This window comes from Gastrolobium bilobum, unplaced genomic scaffold (assembly GCF_033153095.1).
Source record: "Gastrolobium bilobum isolate Gb01-03AN ecotype WA unplaced genomic scaffold, APGP_CSIRO_Gbil_v1 utg9008, whole genome shotgun sequence".
NCBI lineage: Eukaryota > Viridiplantae > Streptophyta > Magnoliopsida > Fabales > Fabaceae > Gastrolobium > Gastrolobium bilobum.
Genome location: NW_026898340.1, coordinates 129,855 through 151,281, shown reverse-complemented (window position 1 = coordinate 151,281; position 21,427 = coordinate 129,855). Strand labels below are relative to the sequence as shown.

At 36.2% G+C, this 21,427-nt stretch overlaps 1 protein-coding gene across 1 annotated transcript in view; it reads left to right on the top strand.

Moving 5' to 3' along the window:
- The first annotated feature begins 865 nt into the window (after positions 1–865).
- The window catches only part of LOC133315038 (uncharacterized), a 61,047-nt gene continuing 40,485 nt past the window's right edge, over positions 866–21,427 (top strand). Inside the window, exons 1-14 of the mRNA XM_061516584.1 lie at positions 866–1,100; positions 1,366–1,533; positions 1,797–1,886; positions 5,329–5,465; positions 5,572–5,662; positions 5,938–6,020; positions 6,358–6,464; positions 7,804–7,956; positions 14,457–14,521; positions 15,895–15,982; positions 16,066–16,144; positions 17,821–17,929; positions 19,206–19,265; positions 20,549–20,667. Coding sequence (XP_061372568.1) covers positions 897–1,100; positions 1,366–1,533; positions 1,797–1,886; positions 5,329–5,465; positions 5,572–5,662; positions 5,938–6,020; positions 6,358–6,464; positions 7,804–7,956; positions 14,457–14,521; positions 15,895–15,982; positions 16,066–16,144; positions 17,821–17,929; positions 19,206–19,265; positions 20,549–20,667 — 1,553 coding nt within the window. The 5' untranslated portion in view covers positions 866–896. The remainder of the gene's footprint in view (positions 1,101–1,365; positions 1,534–1,796; positions 1,887–5,328; positions 5,466–5,571; positions 5,663–5,937; positions 6,021–6,357; positions 6,465–7,803; positions 7,957–14,456; positions 14,522–15,894; positions 15,983–16,065; positions 16,145–17,820; positions 17,930–19,205; positions 19,266–20,548; positions 20,668–21,427) is intronic.

Genomic DNA, 21,427 nt, shown 5'->3' with positions numbered 1-21,427 from the left:
AAGTAAGTAAATTCCACTAATATTTTATGATATAGATATTCTTATTATCAAATATTTTTATTACCAATCAACTACCACTTTAATGTAACTATATATTTCGTGAAATATATTAAAAATTCTTTTTTTTTTCTCTTTCTTCGTAAACTTTTGAGAGATTATCGGCTGAAAAGTAGATTTTTTTTTTTTTAATATGAAAAGTAGAATTTGATGATATGAGAGTGATAATATATTGGTAGTAGAAATATTTAATAATAAGAATATCCTACTTTATCTTTTATCTCTTTTTTCTTTACAATTGGACTTACTTACTTCTATATGATGTAAGTACTACATAATTTTTTTTTGCGCAGCCAAAAATTGTTTTCTTGGATGTTTAATAAAGGAGAAATTTTTTTTACCAGAAAAAAATAATTTATGGGAATATGATAAGAATTTTTTTGTTTTTTGAATAAGTTACTAAAGGTGTTTGGTACGCCAAAATTTTTCGAGAATGTTGAGGATATTGTGTGTTCATTTTCCCACAACATGGGAAAAAACAATTCCACCTTTCAATGATAATCTTCCCCAACTATTTTATAGAAAACAAAAAAAAATAAAAAATTTCAGCCATATTTTTTTTTCACCTCTTATCAAGCCAAATAATTTTTCCATCCCAAGGAATTTTATTTTTCACCCCCTAATTGACATTGTAATTCTTTGTAATTCTCTCCACAATTGAAGGCCAAGGGTGAGTTGGAGGTAAAGAGCACAGCAGGGACTAGTCCACAGCAGTCTTAAAGCGCAAGCAGCAAGCGCCCCTATATATTAATATTAATACCGTGTTTGTTCCCATTTCCTACTTTCCGCCCTATAAACAAAAGTTTGTTAGTGAAGAAAGAATCACAGAGAAACGAAAAATGGCGGACTCATCATCATCGTCGTCGTCAACAACAGCAACGAAGCTCGCTGTGAAGACCGACTTGGAGATAGAAGAACTACTGGATCGGATGCTGACCTCTTTGGCTCTCTGCGACGATTCCAAGTTGGAACCCTTGCTCTCCAAAGTTCTTCCCTTCTGCATCTCCTCCCTCTCCTCTCAATCTCTCTCCGTTCGCAACAAGGTACGCTAATTTCAACTCCGCTGTTGCTTTTCTTAGTTCTCCCTTGTAAATCGAATTCGGAAATTCATCAATGCTAGCGAAACGTTGCGCTGATTATGCTTATGTTATATTTCTGAATGAATGGATTAGGAAAGAGGAAAGATAATTTGCTTTGGCATAGTGAGATTGTGTTGCACTTGTTAGAATAATGAAGAGTTTATGCAAATGTATATAATTTTTTCGCGGTCAATTTCATCTTCTTTGCTGTAATTTGTGCTTGTGACAGGTTCTTGAGATTTTGAGTCACGTAAACAAAAGAGTGAAGCTCCAGCCTGATATTGGTTTGCCTTTGTCTGAGTTATGGAAATTGTACTCAGAATCTGGTGCTACCCCTATAATAAGGAACTTCTGCGTTGTGTATATAGAGATGGCTTTTCAGCGTGTTAATGCAAAGGTCTCTCATTCTTTATATCCTAGTTTCTATTTTTATGACAATTTTGTGGCTACAATGTCAGTTTTGATGCTGGTAATTCCTTTTTCAGCATTTGGTTAAATTCTCAGAAGTAAGTTATGTTTCATTATCAGATAGACAAAATTGATCAGTAGTTTCAATCAACTGTATCTAAATTATCAAATTATATATTATTTGTTTTCCATTATGGAATGCTTATCATGGAACTTGTGGAGACAATCTAATGCCCCGTGAATTTGGAATAGGAAAAGGAAGATTTGGCACCTATTCTCTTGGAGAACATCGCAAAACTTCCTCCCCAACACCAGGAAATTATACTTAGAATCATTGTTAAGGTATCAAACATTCTGAGTCTTTCCATTATTATATATCTTAAATATTCTATACCACTTCAATTGATGCTTTTCATTAATTTGAGTTTGTAAGTGTGACTATGAGGCCAAAGTAAGGTATTGACTTTGGCCATTTCATCCCTCCCTTGCTCAGTGACTTTATGATTTCCCTTTTTCTTTTATCTGTAATATGTTCTGTAAAACATTTTGCAGTGGTTACACGCTCCTTCTCTATGATGCTTATATTTACATGTAGCTCACCTTTTACATATCCTTTTTATGCAGTGGCCTGGCTTTTTTGTAGCTTAATGGCTAAAGATAAAAATTTGCTCTTAAAAATTATGCTAAAACTAGGCTAAAGTTGTTTGGTGTTTGACCAATATTTTTTCATGTCTGCAAACTGTTTGCCGAAAACTGGGCCCAAAAAATGTGAGTTATCTTTGAAGCCATTCACAAATAAAATTTATGTGAATAAATATTACATATTGAGGCAATGAAAACACTTCTATTGACTAAACAGCCCCTTACTTTTGAACAATCTTTCACCCAAAAATTTATGGTGGAGATTAGTGAAAATATCTATAGTAGGAGGTTGTAATATAGTTGCTGAAGCAAGAGGTCGCTGCTGAGAGTGACGAACGCAGATCTCGTCACTAGAGCAAGAGGTTCTTGCCGAAAGTAATGAATGCAATGGAAGATTGGTTTGTGAGACAAATGGAAATGGTTTCCCACAAAAGGGAATGCAATTGAAGATTGGTTTGTGAGACAAAGGGAAATGGTTTCCCACAAAAGGGAATGCAATTGAAGATTGGTTTGTGAGACAAAGGGAAATGGTTTCCCACAAAACGTTTGTCCTACAAAGTCGAAGGCGGTGATTGACAAAGAACGGCTAAACGGAGAAGCCATAAGTTTTTCCTAACAACTTCTGGTTTTTCTTAACAAAATAAATCTTCTTTTCTTTTTAAGAACTTCTCTAGAAAAGTGTTTGGTCTAGCTTCTCCTTTCAAGTAGAAGAGAAACTAAAAATAAGCCGGGCCAAACGGCTACTTTGTCAAAAATTGTGCAGCGGTTATGTGCTCCTTCTCTATGATGCTTATGTTTACGTGTGGCACCCCTTTTACATATCCTTTTTATGTTTTCTTGTTCTAACGTTGTCCTGTGATGACTGCCTTTACTGAGATAGTGAGGGTTGTGTCGGCTTAGACAATTTGACACTTTTTGTTTTAAACAATGAAGCCATATCTTATTTTTTTGAATTTTGAGAGAAAAGTTTTGTTAGAGGTAAAAGTACAGCTTGAGGAGGATATGGAATCCTCCAAAAGAAGAAAGTCTAAGTACAAAGTAGAACAATGAAGCCATACGTTAAAAACATCACTCTATCCTTTGCTTTTGGATTAAATACTACCCTTATTACCATGTTCAAAGTTAAACAATTTAGAATTTTTTTATGGTAATTGTAAAAGCATATTGATATACGGAGAACCTTGGAGCAAATGATAAGGTTGCTTCTTTGTGACTATAAGGTCTCATGTTTGAGTCTGGAAAACAACATTGTTACGTTTATAACAGAACAACCCAGTAATTATCACAATCAACAAGGAAAAAAGAGATCTAAACACTCATTTGTATTATTCATCTTGAAGATAACACTCTGAGACAGAGAATTGTTCATATTAAAGGAAAATTACATCAACCCAAACCAGCAAGTAAAAGGTAAAAGAAAAGATAACAGTGAGACAATTCTAGAGGTCCCACACTCTCCCAAGAACTCTATTCTTCATTCTTCTGCTCCCCTCTCCCCTTCCTCCTTCCTCTCCATATAACCAACTCATGACACTTCATGCACCATTCTGTTACGGGGTATTCTTGGGACTTCCTATTGCTGACGTGTCTTCCTATTGCTGACGTGTCTGTATCTGAGAGTTGCTCTTCTGTTTCATTTGGGCCTTGTTTGTTTTGGATCCATACTCGCCTTGATTTGTCCCTTTTGTATGTCTTGGACCTGATTGTATCAAACATCTTTGCAAAATACAAGGTAAGGCTGCGTACAACTGACCCTCACCCGTGCTCTCGCAAAGTTGGGAAGCTTTTGTGTACTGGGGTTTTTCCTTTTCCATTTCTAAAAACCTGTCGATAAATACTGGGAAATATATTTGGAAACTTGTATAATGCAGTGACTGCACTCATGACGGTTATTTCAAAATCAAACAAGAGAACGAAGCAAACAATCCTGTAGGAGTATGACTGATTCTAGGAAGAGAAATTGTTCATCAAAATTGAATCTTGTATGTGAATTTCACTAATGCACGTATGGAGTTATGTCTATGTTCGTATCCATGTTTTTGTGTGCTTCAGGATATCCTCTTTTATTATTTTATTTATTTATTTATTTATTTTTGGGGGGATCAAAGAAGAAGTTCATCAGGGATCCTCCATAGAGAAAAAGGAAGATAGAAAACATCAATGGAGCACAGCTGCCAATCCTTCTGCATACCTGTTGGGAAAACTTCCAAAAAGACCATGTGCTTTAAACACCAAATAGATGCTAATTACTTAATTTGATCCAAATCAACAGTTTAGCCAAAGAAACCTTTGTAAATGTATGAGTATTGCGCTCTAACCAAATGCACCAAATAGTATTATAGACGTCAAATTGCATTAGCATTGGGGATTGTCCTGGTTATAAATACAGTTGTAGAAGACTGTTCGTGAATTATTTTCAGTGTTGATATATGGTTTCTGAGTTGGCAATTTTAATTGTTCAGTGCACTCAGACTTGGGACTCTTTTTTGTCCCTATTCTCTCCAAGAAAGGCTTAAGCTTTGGAGATATTTCTTTTAAGTGAACCGGGAAGGATCTAAAAGGAAAAATTTGGAGGGAAGTTCTAAGTTTCTTTGCTAGGGAATTATAACAAAAGGATGTTTTGGTGGGAAAAAGTGTCCACTAACAACATTAAGAGCACTTGGATTTCTTGAATATATGGGTTTCTGTCAAGCATCCTTTTTTACATCAGCCCCCTGAAAGACATGACAGACAAAGGTGGCCTTAAAAAATACTGTTGATGTGTGTGTGTCTCTAAATATCTATAAACCAAACGCTGATTTTGAAAGTGAAAGCATGCTACTTAAATATGTTCTGACACAAGAAGAGATGCTTGCTTACAATAAGTTTTTCTGTTTTTGTTATCCCCCAAACCCACAAGTAGAGATGCTGGGAGAACTTTAAGTATTGACTTTAATTGCATTGTGTCTTGGGTGGGACGGGAGAAAAGAGGGAGAAAAATTCCAAGGGACTCAAAATATGTATCTGCACCTGAATGCTGATTGCCGGAAATTTCTGTCCCAGTTTAGAGTCTTATCTGCTCTGATACGTGCTTGCAAGGATCATTCTCTGTTGTACATCATTAGGATATGACTACACCTAATGGATTGCTTCTTGCTTTTAGGTAATTGGTGAATGCCACTCTAGTCATATTGGTGATGAAGTTGCTGCAAAGTATAAAAAAGTGGATAATTCTCAAGATAGGGAGCTGTTTATTGAGTTTTGTCTTCATACAATGTTGTATCAGCGGGTGTCTCAAAGGTCCGTAGCTGAGTTTATGCTAAAAGGAGCTTATAATATTTGAATTTTTTTTAACACAAATTAGTGTTCCTATTTAAATCGAATGGTAGGGTTTGCTTTGTTGCAGTAGTGGATTCCCTCTTGGACTTTCCGTTGCTCAAGCCAATCGTGTTACAGGGAAACAACAGTTGCAAAATGATGAACTTTTACGAAGAAAGGTAATCATGGAAAGGTTGGATAGTATATGTTGTTGATGTTATTACCATAGTTCTCAGAGCTGGTAACTCCCTCCACTGCTATCTATCTTCCTTCACATTTATTCTCATGTCTAAAGAAACACTGTTACCTCAATATGTTCATTTTATTTGATGTTTCTAAATTTTCATTTGAATACATATGCTAACTTGTCAGTGTTTACATGTTTGAATGAATAAGAGTATTCCAGTTGTGCATATACTGCAAGCTATCTTATCTTGTTCTTTTGTTGGTGCAGTTGGGTATTTTGAATGTCATTCAAGCTATGGAGCTTGCCCCAGAGCTTGTTTATCCTTTGTATATTGCTGCCTCTGTAGATTGGTATGTAGTAGTTCTCATGTTACTATGTAGAAAATCAGGAAGATTACTTTCCGTATGTTGTCATATCCCTAATTCCTCTCTAGGATCAATTAGAATCAGTTTTTATTTCCTCTCTATTAGGAGTGATTTGTTTCCTTGCTTAACACAAATGTGGTGTCTATATATATTGTAACCTCTCAATATTGTAATACAATTCAAGATTCCGACCTCCTTTACAATTTAAACATACTCAAACAAATCATTTTAACACTTTCTTATTTAACTTGTCTTACTGATTCATATCTTTTTGGTGTTTTATTTGTGGATGATCACGTGTTATTTGATCAATTAACTCAAGTGAAGAGCCTGTTGTTAAGAGAGGCGAGGAGCTTTTAAAGAAGAAGGCCAGTGGTGCTAATTTAGATGATTTAAATCTGCTCAACAGACTCTTTTTGCTATTTAATGGTATGCTATGATAAATCTTGTTGATACAAGGCAATGTGTTTTTGTCAAAATTATAGAATTAAAATATTTTTAATTGTTTTTCTCATCAACTTGTTCATGATCATATGCATATATGTGAAGTTTCATGTGAATCTGTAAAGAACCTTGGGATACACCATCCCAAAAGCTAGCTCAAAGGGTGAGAGTGCCCAAGGCCTTATAAAGGTCACATTAGTTGCCCATACAACGAATGTGGGACTATATATCTCAACACGCCCCCTCACACAAGAGCCCATTGGGCTTGAAGCGTGGATTATGCACAGGCCCAATTTTTTGTTTACTTTTTTGTGCTTTTTTTTATTTATTTTAATTCCACTTTAAAGTGGGGGCGGTGAGGATCGAACTTGTAACCTTATAGTCACTCAAGCTCTGATACTATGTAAAGAACCTTAAGATACACCACCCCAAAAGCTAGCTCAAAGGGTGGGAGTGCCCAAGGCCTTATAAAGGTCACATTAGTTGCCCATACAACCAATGTGGGACTATATATCTCAACAGAATCGTACATGCAAACCTGCATGAGTCTTTTATATAAATTAACTCTTAAAAATATGTGTGCATGAGAGTCTCCTTGATTTAAATGAGGTTGTTCCTAACTTCCTATTATTTTTTCATATTTCAAATAATGTTGTATCTCTTCTGGGTAACTCTGTACATATCTTTTGTGTTTGAACTGGGTCGTCTTGATGGTCTTCGATGCTTTATTACTAGTTGAGTTGCTCTCCCATTTTTCATAATTAAGTGAAATTTCAACTCAAGGCAAAAGAGCCTATGTATTGGCCATGCTCTTGTTTGAGGGGGCATGTAAGAAATATAAGACGATTCTTAGGTATCCACCTGCAATTTCAGTCCTCTTTTTTTGTGTTGATTCTTACTGAAAAAGTGGAGGGACAAAAAGAGGATATAAGGTAACAGCCGCTCTTGTTCGTGGTTTTAAATTTTTGGAATCATCAAGAGAATGTGCTCCACTACATTTGTTTCCTAATAATATTTTATTCATTCCAAAACATAAAAATTAGGAGAATGATGTAATCTTTGTGATTTTTTTTACTGGTTAGCTTCTTCCAAGTCATAACCTATTGTGGAGTTTATATGCCTTTGATAGCTATACTAGACATTTATTGATGTTTTTTGTATGCCTTTTTGCTTGACATTTACTTTTTATGTTTGGTGAACTCTTATTTTATCTTGTACGTCTATTCAGTTTTCTGGCATATCATATAAGAGAGCTGATTTGGTTTTTTCTTGGTTTCTTTTTGTTTGCTCTTCATTATTGATACATGATTGACGCTGAATGTAGGTACTTTTGGAGTTGAGCAGGTTGATTCAGAATCAAGAATCAGTCCTGGGAGTCCTGCTTTAAAGGCAAAATTAATGTCTATATTCTGCCGGTCTATTGCAGCAGCAAACAGTTTCCCATCCACATTGCAGTGCATTTTTGGTTGCATCTATGGTAATAGAATGTTCTTGTATTTAATGATTTTGACCTTATATCTGCTAATATTTTGTGGTCCTCTATGAAACTGGTGGACCATTTTGTTACAAAATGATTGCTTAAGACCAACGGGGGTTGGCTCAAGTGGTAAGGTACTTGGGTTCGCTTAAGCAAGGACTCGAGTTCGAGACCTTGTGTATGCAGAAAATCCTCGCTGGGAGACTCACCTGCCAATGCTAGATAACCTACCCGGGTCGGACTGGACATAGTCGGGGCGAAGCCCCGGAAACCAGTGCAGCAATCCAAAAATAAAATAAAATGATTGCTTAAGAATTGATACTGGCCAAAATAGTTAAGGTTTTACATTTATCCTGGACTCACACATGCACTATAGTAATGAGACTTGGGCATGTGTTAACTACTTAATGGCTTAATCTATTGTGTATATTGTTGTGGTATATATTTATAGATGAAATCTTTGAGGTCATAGTACTTTTCTGTGAGGAAGTTTGCTTTTTTTGTTTCTTTTTGTTAATTTTTGGAAACAGATTATAATATTAAGAGAAATGAGAAGATATAGAAAATGAGAATGAGCAATTCTTAAAGATGGAAAATATAATATTTCTTTTGTGATAATAATTTTTCTTCTATTTAAACAATTTATTAAATGATCCCATTCAAACATGAATAGGAATTATAATCTTCCTTTCTAAATTTTAATAAACCATGGTCTGAACACTATAGGGAAAAAATGGATATCTGTAAAGAACCTTGGGATACACCACCCCAAAAGTTAGCTCAAAGGGTGGGAGTGCCCAAGACCTTATAAACTCACATTAGTTGCACATACAACCAATGTGGGACTATATATCTCAACACGCCCCTTCACACGAGAGCCAGTTGGGCTTGAAGAGTGGACAATGCAACAGGCCCAGCCTACCTGTGCTAAGAAACGCCACAAGAGAAAGTGGGGGGCGACGAGGCTCTGATACCATGAAGAAAAGAAGAAGTGTTTTGTCTGAATAATACTTTCTTGATTCATTGAGAGACCCAATGGGTCCTTTTTATATTGAGTACATCCAACTACCTCAACTACTTTAATAAATATACAACCACCAACTACATCAATAAATATACAACTACCAACTAAATATACAACTACTAACTACATCAATAAATACTATCTAGAATATTCTACATATTCTACACTCCCCCTCAAGTTGGGAGATATATATTGATTATTCCCAACTTGCTGATCAAATTCTCAAAGGTCGGCTTAAGTAATCCTTTGGTGAGGATATCTGCCGTCTGTTCCTTGGTAGGTATATATGTCAAGCATACACTACCGTCTTCTAATTTCTCTTTGATAGAGTGACGATCAACTTCCACATGTTTTGTTCTGTCATGATGAACAAGATTTTGAGCAATGCTGACAGCAGCCTTATTATCACAATATAATCTGATAGGTAGGGAATAAGAGATCTTCAACTCCTCCAGAAGCCTTCGTAACCAAATTCCTTCACAAATACCATGGGCTAGAGCCCGACATTTCGCTCCTGCACTACTTCTTGCAACAACAGTTTGTTTCTTACTTCTCCAGGTCACAAGGTTTCCCCATACATAAGTACAATATCCTGAAGTAGATCTTCGGTCCATTGCAGAGCCAACCCAGTCTGCATCTGTATAGATTTCAATCATCCTTTTGTGCCCTTTTTTAAAGAAAATTCCTCGACAAGGGTATTTTTGAGGTATTTGAGAATTCTATAAACAACACTAAGGTGTTTTTCCTTAGGAGAATGCATGAATTGGCTAACCATGCTCACAGCAAAAGCAATATCAGGACGAGTGTGAGACAAATAGATTAATTTCCCCACTAGTCTCTGGTACTGCTCTCTATCAACATCTTCCCCGTCCTCAACTCCCATCTTGATATTAGCTTCAATTGGAGTCTCTGCCGGCTTGCACCCAAGCATACCTGTTTCTTGCAACAGGTCTAGAATGTATTTTTTCTGAGTTAAAGAAATTCCTTCCTTACTCTGAGCAATTTCCATGCCAAGGAAATATTTGAGAGATCCAAGATCTTTTAGTTCAAACTGGTCAGCTAAACATTTTTTTAAAGAGGTTATCTCCTCGCTATCATTACCAGTGACAATTATGTCATCAACATAAACGATCAGAATAGCAATTCTTCCTTTGTCGGAGTATTTAAAAAATAAAGTGTGATCAGTCTGAGCTTGGGTGAACCCTCTTCCCTTAACAACTTGAGTAAATTTCCCAAACCATTCTCTGAGAGATTGTTTAAGTCCATAGAGAGACTTCTGCAACTTGCACACAAAACCATCCCCTTTTTCAAAACTAGGAGGTGGATCCATGTAAACTTCCTCATGTAGATCACCATTCAAGAAGATATTCTTAACATCTAACTGTTGCAATGGCCAATCAAGGTTGGCGGCAAGAGATAGCAGAACGCGGATAGTGTTAAGTTTGGCAACAGGAGCAAATGTCTCCTGATAATCTATCCCATGAGTCTGAGTAAATCCCTTAGCAACTAATCTGGCCTTATACCTATTGATGCTATTGTCTGCATTGAATTTTATTGTGAACACCACTTGCAACCAACAGTTTTCTTTCCTTTAGGTAATGTCACAAACTCCCATGTTCCATTTTTTGTAAGTGCATCCATTTCTTCTAATACTGCATTCCTCCATTTTGGGTCATCAAGTGCTTCTTGGATATTTTTGGATATCTTGGTACTATCTAACAGTGTTGAAAGCACGAAAACCTGGAGACAACTTTTCATATGAGATATAATGAGAAATAGGATGAGCAGTGCAAGATCTAGTACCTTTCCGAAGAGCAATAGGCATATCAATGTTGGTTGTACTAGTACATTCAAGTGGGTTGCTGGAACAAGGAATCGAGTCAGGATCCTGGCAGTCTAGAGTATCTTCATGTGTTTTGCGCCTGCTTTAAAATTTTTCCCATTTACCAGGAGGATCACAAGGAGGATCATTAGATTCAGGTATAGTTGCTCCCCCTGTTTCCTTCCCAATAACTCCCCCTGTTTCCAAAGGCCAAGGTAAGACAACAACATCATTTGGTTTCCCAGGCTTATCTTCATCCATACCAAGACCAATAGACTCCCCTTGAAGAGAAGTTGGGGAAAAAAAGGATTGTGTCTCATAAAAGGTAACATCCATGGAAACAAAAACCTTACGGAGAGAAGGTGAGTAACACTTATAACCTTTTTGATTAGGGGAATATCCTATGAAGACACATCTGATGGATTTAGGGTCAAGTTTGTACCTTTGATGTGGAGGAATATGCACAAAAACCAGACAACCAAATATTTTGGGAGGAAGAGAAGAAAGAGCTTTGAAAGAAGGAAAAGATTTAGTAAGGCAGGATAAAGGAGAATGAAAATGTAGTACCCGAGAAGGCATCCGATTAATAAGATAAGAGGCTGTCAAGATGGCTTCCCCCCACAGATATTTAGGGACACGCATTGTGAATAAGAGAGCTCGAGCAACTTCAATTAGATGTCTATTTTTCCTTTCAGCCACCTCATTTTGTTGAGGGGTGTTAGGACAAGAACTTTGATGAATAATTCCATGCTGGTTTAGGTAATCTCCAAAAACAGAATTAAAATATTCAGTACCATTGTCTGTTCGCAGAATTTTGATAGAGGTTTGGAATTGAGTTTGAATCATAGCATGAAAGTTTTTAAAGGTGGATGCTGCATCAGACTTATCTTTCAGGAGGTATACCCAACATACCCTAGAATGATCATCAATGAAAGTAATAAACCAACGAGCATCCGAGACATTTTTTTCACGAGCAGGTCTCCAAATATCACTATGAATCAATGTAAAGGGAGAAGATTCATGATATTTTTTAGGAGAATAAGTGGCACGAGAATGCTTTGCAAGCTGACAAATATCACAAAGAAGGGAACTTGGCTTTTTATTGATGAACAAGTTCGGGAATAACTTCTGAAGATAGACAAAATTTGGGTGTCCTAACCTACGATGTCATAACAAAACATCATTACAGTCATCTGATAAACATAGAGAGTGGTTCGAAAAAATCCTCCTTTCACAAGGATCCTCTTTAAAATAGTAGAGCCCTTATTCCTCTCTAGCACTGCCAATCATTGTCCCCGAGTCCTGTTCCTAAAAGGTACAAGCATTGGCAGAAAGTTTAATGGATTGAGATGAGGTTACAGGTAAGAGAGGGAACATGAAGGACTGAATTCAAAATAATATGCTCAGAAAGTTTAATGGATCCCTTCCCCGCAATAGTGGAGAAATTCCTATCAGCTGTTCTTATTCGTGACGGGTGATAGTAAGGGGTGTAGGAGAAAAATAAGGTTGCATTACCTGTCATGTGATCAGAGGCTCCTGAATCAAGAATCCAACGATTACTACGTTCAACATGGAATGCCATACCTTTTTGAGCAACATGACTAGTTGCCTCGGCAGGTTGAGATATCAGTTTCTGAAATAGCTCATACTGGGCCTTAGAGAGGAAAACACCATCAAGGTTTGAAGGGACATGAGACACCTCCCCTTTATCTTCGGAAGATACTTGATTAGCACGATTCTTGTTCTGTCCTTTTGGTTTCCAGTTTGGTTGTTTTCCATGAATTTCCCAACATTTTTCACGGGTGTGACCACCCTTATTGCAATGAGAACACCAACGGTCAGATCGTTTTGAGTCCCCAGAAGGACGAACAATATTCTTTTCTATAAGGGCAGACCCATCAGAGGACTTAGAGTCCTTATTACCCAACATTACTTTTCGGCGAAGCTCCTCCCTTCGTACTTCTGAAAAAGCAGTAGCAAGGGAAGGTAATGGGTTTTGCCCCAATATTCTTCCGCCAACATCGACCAGATCAGAATTAAGGCCAGCAAGAAAATCATAGAGACACCTTTTCTCTATATAATTTTTGAACCTTGCATTAGCTTCTAAACCTTGAAGGTCTGCTTTATCATAAAGATCCAACTCTTGCCACAGTGTTTTTAGAGCAAGGAGGTATTCAGTAACAGTCATCCCTCCTTGGCGTAATTCTTTCACCTTGGTGTTGAGATCAAAAGCCTGAGATGCATTGCCCAGGTCAGAGTAATATTCTTTAACAACTTTCCAAATTTCTTGAGCTGTATCAAAAAATAAATAAGTTTGACTGATAGCTGGTTCCATAGAATTAGTCAGCCATGTCATGACTAAAGCATTTTCAGTCACCCAAGCATCATAACCAGGTTCACGTTCTGCTGGTTTTACTTTTTTTCCGTCAAGATACCCCATCTTCCCTTTAGCCTGGATAAACAACTTAACAGATTGACACCATTGCACATAGTTCCTACCATTTAAACGGTGATTGGTGATCTGCATTGCTGGGTTGTCTCCAGAAGACGAAGAGTTGGGAAGGGGTGAGGCTCCAGACGAAATTTCAGAATTTTCAGCATCCATGGCTTTCTACCAGGTACCCAGAAAAAAAGTTCCTCCAAATATGATTTTGACCCTCAAAACAGGAAGAGGGTTGCTCGCCAAAGTCAATGAATGAGAGCAATCTTGGCCACAGTGAAACAGTAATTGCTACAGTAATGAACGGTACTGCTACAATAATGAACAGTACTGCTACGGGTCTTCTGTGGGTTGGCTCAGAATTTTGTTCTGAACCTAATGGTGGCCTTGGTTTCGTGGTTGGAGGTGTCTAGGTAAGGATTCTGGCTTGGGCAGTGGCTAAAACGAAAAAAAAAGAATAGGAAAATGACTTAAAAATAAATCAGAACGGGGAAGAGACTGGAATATAACCAGCTCTTGATACCATGTAAAGAACCTTGGGATATACCACCCCAAAAGCTAGCTCAAAGGGTGAGAGTGTCCAAGACCTTATAAATTCCACATTAGTTGCACATACAACCAATGTGAGACTATATATCTCAACAATATCTTATCTTTCTTATTGCTTCCAATTCTTCTTTCCTTTTAATAAAATTTCTTCTCTTCTATATAGGTTTTAAAATTGTAACTTTTCTTTTGTTTTTGTAAATTAAAATTCTTCTATCACTATCAAAATATGGTACGCAAACATTTTTGGTTTTGTCAAGAAAATGAGAAGGTGAGGGAAAGAGTGGGAAAAAGAGAGAAAAGAGAGAGATTCTCAGGAAACTGCAGTGTTCTGACCATTGATTTAATGAGACTGATTATAAGAGTTGTATTTATAAGAGAGGCTAGCTTCCATAAGAAGGTATGAAGTATGAACTGATTACAGCTCATCAATAACAACCTAATAACTATTAACAGAAAAATAACAAGCTAACTGAATTATCAGACCAGCACTTCAGACAAGTGCTGTACAATTCAAAGGACCATGTAAAATATACATAAAAACACATCACATAATAGTTAGTGATTGGGATGTCCCTGCGAGTTTTCTTTACTTTTGTCTTTTCTCTAATGTTCTCTCTTATTTTTTATTCTTTAGCTTTTATATTTTATACTGTTGAATTTAATAGGGAGTGGTACCACTTCAAGGTTGAAGCAGTTGGGAATGGAGTTTACTGTGTGGGTATTTAAGCATGTGAGTATGATACTGCTTGACTTTTGATTTGTCATAAATTTTACCCTATGAACAAAAATTACTTTTAGCCCAGTAACTGTCTAGAAATAATTCAGTTGAAATGGTTAGAAAGTCTACTAAAAGAAAAAAAAAACTATTTAGAAATGGTTCAGTTGAAGATACTGCTTGATGTTTGCAATTCAAATACTGGTTTGAAATGAATTGTATAGGTTCTATTTTTATATTTAGATTAGCTTTTTGGTATGTGGTTTTATTTCACTATTGGCTGATGTGGTAGAAATTTAAACATACGATAAACTACTGGGTCAAATAATTATGTACCTAAGTTGTGTGTTAAGTTTTTAGTGTTCCAAACCCCAAGTAGACTGATGGCACCACAACTGATAAAACATAATTCACTATTGAATTAATCACAATCTGGGGTATACAAACCCTACAATATTCATCCAAACAACCTGTCAATCCACTTGGACAGAACCAACAAGGGATGACAATTTAAAGTATGCAAAAAAGACTCAATAAGCAACAGCTGAATTACAATACTAAGACTCGATACCGATAACAGAAAACAACTTCACAGTGACTCTTTAACAGCTGAGAAATCAAAGACTCGACTCAAGACCAATCCCCATTCTCCCTCCACAAGAAACAACCCTATCTTGCAGAGTTCTCTTTCCCTTACCCCAATGTTTGGCTTACTTTTTCCATGCCCCTTACATATATGCAACAGCCTCCCCCATTCTGTTTTCCCCCACTTCTAAATCACCATTCAGTGCTTGCCACGTCTCCACCTCTTTAACTAACTCCTCTTCACACCCCATAACAGTCCCAAGTTGGTTATTCTTCTCAGTTTCATCTTTCCTTATTTCCACCTCTTTATTGCCCACTTCCAAACGGCCCAATCCATTTTCATCTTTCCCTTTTTATCTTCTTTATTGCCCACTTCCACATGGCCCAATCCACTCCGATTTCGGGTCTTCTTCCTCTTAAACACATATTTTGGGGGCCCATCATAGACCCAGTAGTATTTTTGTTAAAATATATTTGCAAGTGATCAGTAACTTTGGCAAGATAAAAAGTCTAATCCTAGCTTTAAATCTTTTTTTCTTTCTTTTGATTGAATTCTTTTTGTTTATGGATGTTACTTTGATGAGTTAAAGATAAACTATCTACCAAAAAAAAAAAAACGAAAGATAAACTATCACTTATACCTACTAGGACACACTCAGAATGATTTCATGTCCTCCTTTGCCCCATATATGCATACTTCTGGGAGTTACACGTTTTACTGTGTTTTGTTCTGTTGTTCTTTATTGAAGCTGTACAAGTTATTGTTCCCTCATCATCTCTAATATCTGTAACTGTAAGTGCAGGCAAAAATTGATCAGCTTAAGTTAATGGGTCCTGTTATTTTGAGTGGAATTATGAAGTCCCTTGACAATTATTCAAGTTCAGAAGCAGGTTTACTTACGTTATTAAAGCTCTTTTAAGTTATTTGAATAAAATTAGTTTATTTCATATTCAATTTTTATGTATTAACTCAGATGCTAGTGCTCGGGAGGTCAAAACTTATGCTTATCAGGCAATTGGGTTGCTTGCGCAGCGCTTGCCTCACCTCTTCAGGTCCCTATCTCTATTTCTTGTGGTCATATTTTTTTGCCCTTTTTGTGGTAAAGTTTTTTTTTTCCCCTCTTTTTTGTTGGTACTTATTTGCAGGGGCAGGACCAGAAAATATGGTTGAGAGTGCAGAATGTTGTAGTACACTTGAAAATTGAAATAAACAACTTATAATGTATAATTTTTTAAGAGATTATGTATGTAGTAGATAGCCGTTGTGCCTTGTAAAGGATGTTGACAATTGTGGCACTTAATTGTGTGCATACAACTCATACAATTTTATTGTTTTCTTTGCCAAACTTACCTTGAACTTAGTGTGACATTAACCCTTCGAATTGAGTGACATCCCAAGCCCTGCTGTTATGCAGAATGGAAGTAAATATCCATATTACTTCACAAGGGAAGAGATAAATATGTAAAATTGAAACAATTATTGAAACTAAACAATAATGTGTGCTGGGGAGAAATGACAGCACTGAATTTACAAAAGGGAAAATGCAAAGAGAAAAGAGAGGGATTTGGGTGATTTATTTTAGGGGAACCTTTTCTCAGTAGAAAAGAAGAAAGAGGAAGCTTTCTAGAGAAAGTGAGTTGGGATTCCAAGAAGAGTAAAAAGCGTGTGGGATATGAAAGCAACTCCTCACTTATAGCTCATTGTATTTTTAAGTTTGAGTAAAAAAGCGATATGTCATTGATTTTCTTATATACTTTTTAGAGGGGCCATGAACAGAGGTTTTTAGCGTGCAATTGCATACAATATGCATACATACATTAGGGAAAAATATGGTTTGGGGGTGCAGTTACCCATCCAATATTTGATTCAAAATCCAGATGTTCAAAGGTTATTGATAGGTCTTTCTACAATGTGATTGTGAACACTTTTGTTTCGACGGCGATGCTCAATAGTATTAATAATTCTGTCTGTTGAAGACTTGTAGGCTTCACAAGGCTCTTTCTCCTGACCGATTACATGTTTTCGAAGGTTGAAAACCACTTCCTGTTAAACCCGACTAGCGAGTGTGGGGTGGAAGAAATCCTTGTACGCAGCCTTACCCTTGCATAATTGCAAAGAAGCTGTTTCCTGGATTCGAACCCATGACCTTTTAGTCATGAAAGAACATGTTTTCGAAGGTTCTAGACAAATATTTTTGTTTTTTGTTTTTTTGCATTGTAAGGATGCTTTATAGGTTTTAAATTTATTTTTCATGATTTCTTAGGGGCCATGGGTTTGTCCAGCCTCTCTTGATTTCCATCCATTTTTGAGGTGTTGGTAGAAGTAAGGAATACACGTTCATTTGGAAGTATGCCCTCCTCTGTGCTGGGATGTGGTGCTTTAGGTTGGAGCATAATACAGTAATATTTTTATAAGAGATTTCTTCCTTCAAATCTTTTATGGGTTAGAGTTGTTTTCTATGTTTCTCTGGGAATGTCTGCACATGGTTCCTTTAGAGCGGTTTCTTCCATGGATTAGCAAAGGGATTGGATAAGCTCTCGAGTTTAATTTTTTAATTTTTATATTTTCTTTGTTTTAATGATTTCTTATTGTTTTTCCATGTTTTTCTCATCTTTTAATTAATAAATAATTCTTTTTGAAAAAGAGAATTGCATTCCTTGAGTTAGGTCCTTTGTGATTGTGAGTTGTGTTACGTAGTTACTGATTGAGCTGTACCCTGTCCTTCCAGGGAAAAGATTGACATGGCTGCTCGTATTTTTCACGCATTGAAAACTGAATCCCAGTCTCTTCGTTTTGTTGTTCAAGAAGCAACAATATCTCTTGCTGCAGCTTACAAAGTATGTACTTTTTCTGGCACTTGTGTGAATTTATTTTTCATTATTGCTCTCTTTTTGGAAGATATATTATAAAGTTTTAATTGTTACTCTATGTGAGACTAGTTTGTCAAGTATAGTCAAGCAGTTAATATTTATTTCACTTGCATATATTGTACAGGACATCTTATTGTAGCATGTGTATTTAGATATTTTGACAAGTCAAAAGTATACAATTGCTTGCCCTAATTTCCATTCCTCAAAATCATGTCCTCTAATTTCACGAAATCCGAAGTTTAAGAGAAGTAAATTAATAGGATGCATTGTACACTTCAGGATACAATTGGTTTTTGACAAGTAAAAAGTATACAATTGCTTGCCCTAATTTCCATTCCTCAAAATCATACCCTCTAATTTCACGAAATTCAAAGTTTAAGAGAAGTAAATTGAGAGGATGCATTGTACACCTCAGCATACAATTGGTTGCTGTACCTCTACTAACCTACCCTTTAAGGAGATTTTAATTGGAGTCTTTGGACTCCCAAAGCTGAGTGCCAGCTGCCTCCGTATTCAACAATTCCATGATTTAAACCTCCTTTTGATCATGACATACAAAGAAAATCAATACAAGAAATTGGAGAGTTATGATGAGCTAATTAACTTCTTTTGTTTTAGGTATCATTTGCCCTTTGTTTTGATCTGGATGGATTCCATGTCTTTAAAAGAACTTCTTGTTTTCTTTAATGCATGAAATTGGAGAGCTATGATGAGCTGATGAACTTCTTTTGTTTTAGGTATCATTTGCCCTATGTTTTGATCTGGATGGATTCCTTGTCTTTAAAGGAACTTCTTGTTTTCTTTGCTTCTAACAAAGTCTTTAAAAGAAAAAAGTAGAGAATATAGTTAAATAATAATAAAAAAAATGTCTTTTCGATTTTGATATTTCAAGTATTTCTGTAGTATATTATTTGGAAAAACTCTATTAGTTTAACCGTTGCCTTCCTAATTACTCGATATTTATTCAAATTATGCATTGGTAAAGCTATATAGTTAATTTATGGTTGCATTGGTACGATGTTGGCTGAATTGAATTGAATTCTTTTTATTGCATGGAAAGTGGAAAATCACTTTTTTTGGGCTCCTTATGTTTTATGGGCTCTTTCCAAAGTTTAAGCTATTTGGTGTTGGCCCAGGAAATATTTGTGGGGCTCTATTTTGCTCTTACTTTTGGACCTTTGGTTGATTTGAGACTTTACCCCCTCTGTACATTATTTATTGACTGTATTATCTTGTGTATCAGGTAGCCCCATTGGCTGTGTTACAAGATTTGGAGACGCTTCTGCTAAAAAATTGTCAAATGGTACACAGACAACTTTCTGGCTTTTTTACTCTCTCCCTAGGGGACTATATTCAGATATAGTACCTTCTCGAGACACGTTCATGAATCTTGATATAGCTGTATTTCTTATTTGTTTTTTCTTAATTTCTTTTCTTTTATGAAAAATTGTGCGAACCTATAAATGGTAATTTCCTTGGACTAGTTCCCAAAATGATGTAATATATTTTTTAAGAAGTTAATAGAATAGGGTCGTGTTTATGGCCTATGTTTGTAGTTCTGGGCATGGTCCCGTTTTGATGCATTTTTGAGTTTGTAAGATTCTTGGTTTTCTTTTATTTTTTTATAAAAATATCTTACCTTTGTCTCTAATAAAAATTTTGAGCTTTCCAAGCTTTGTATATTCTCCTTTATCCATTCAAATAAAATTTATATAAAAATATTTGAAAAGAAGTTCCAATGTAGCACCTGCGTGTTTTGTGTTTGACTTATTTGCTTTATCATCTGAACTTATGACATGTTACATTTTAATAGACGTAATGAAGTTTTGTCACTTAATATATGTGTGGTGTGTCAACTGCACATTTATTTTACATTGTTCCACATTAGTTACAATTGGAATAGGTTTTTTTTTTCATTTTTTGAGAAATTTGGCGGTGTCTGGGGTGCTTTGTAGGACATTTATGCTGTCTTTGGTTGGAGTATAATTTTCAGATTTTTCAATGAATGTCCTTGCTCCGTGATGGGCTTTGGGATATGATTGTTTCGTAGCTTCTCTTTGGTGCATTTCACATGGTTTCTTTTAGGGCTCATTTTATTAGAGGAATTATCAAGCTTTTGTTGAGATATATAAAAACCATTAATGTAGCCTCACCCAACAGCTTAAGCTTTTGGGTTGAATTGGTTCTTTATATGGTATCAGAGCCTCGGTGTACCGGGTTCGATACTCACCGCCCCCCACTTTCTTTCTAGAAGAATTCTTTCTTCGCACAGGTAGGTGGGCCTGTGCATTGTCCACCCTTCAAGCCCAGTGGGCTCTCGTGTGAGGGGGCGTGTTGAGATATATAAAAACCATTAATGTAGCCTCACCCAACAACTTAAGCTTTTGGGTTGAATTGGTTCTTTATAGCTTTTATTACTATTATTGTTACTGTTATTTTTGACTTTGTATTGTTCTTTTTTTTCCCCTATGAGGAAAAGATACCTTTTTGTTTTATTTCTTATTTACTCTTAATAATTTCCTTCATTTATCCAAATATTTAAAGGATATACGGTTTTAACAGTAACCTGCTTTGGGGTGATGACAGGAGGAAAGTGAAGTACGATTTTGTGCTGTAAGATGGGCAACATCTTTGTTTGATTTTCAACATTGCCCGAGTCGTTTTATTTGTATGCTTGCAGCTGCAGATTCTAAATTAGATATCAGGTATTACAAATTCCTTTTGCAGTGTGCTAACATGCTGTGATGAGTTAAATGCATATAGTCATTTTAAAGGAGTTTCTGTAACAGATATGTTGAGGGATTGGGTAGCTTTTTTTCAGTGGTGCTTTTCTTTGTTCTTTGTTTTTGGTGTTGTTAAATATTAGGACCCAAGAGGCATATACAAATATTCATGTGTTTCAACTACACAACGAAGACTCTATTATATAACTGAATGAAAGGAATTACAAAGAGATATATTTAATGTGGGACATCATCCCTCACACTAAACTACTCTATACTATTCTATTTGCAACACTCCTCAATCTGGAGCACAAAGATCATATGTAATCTATTTGACGATCTCTCAAAAACTAACGGAACACATAAGCCAATTGATCATTAGAGTTAACAAAATTGGTGACGATATCTCCCGAGACGACATTTTCAATGTGCTCATGTAACGCCTGGCAACTTGCAAGGATTAACGACTGTCCCCACACACTAACACGAGACTTTTCAGCGTGCTTTGTCCTCACTCGCACACTTCCCGGGAAAACTTCCCAGGAGGTCACCCATCTCAGAATTGCCCCAAGTCAAGCACGCTTAACTATGGAGTTCTTCCATTCCAGGCTTCCGAAAAGTAGATGCATCTTGTTAGTATAGGTAGTACCAATTAATTCTTATAAGCCATTCCCAACTGTACCGTCCCATACCAGCACAGTCTCTGGAATCCCTCTCTTTCAGGTGTTGATTCGATTCATTC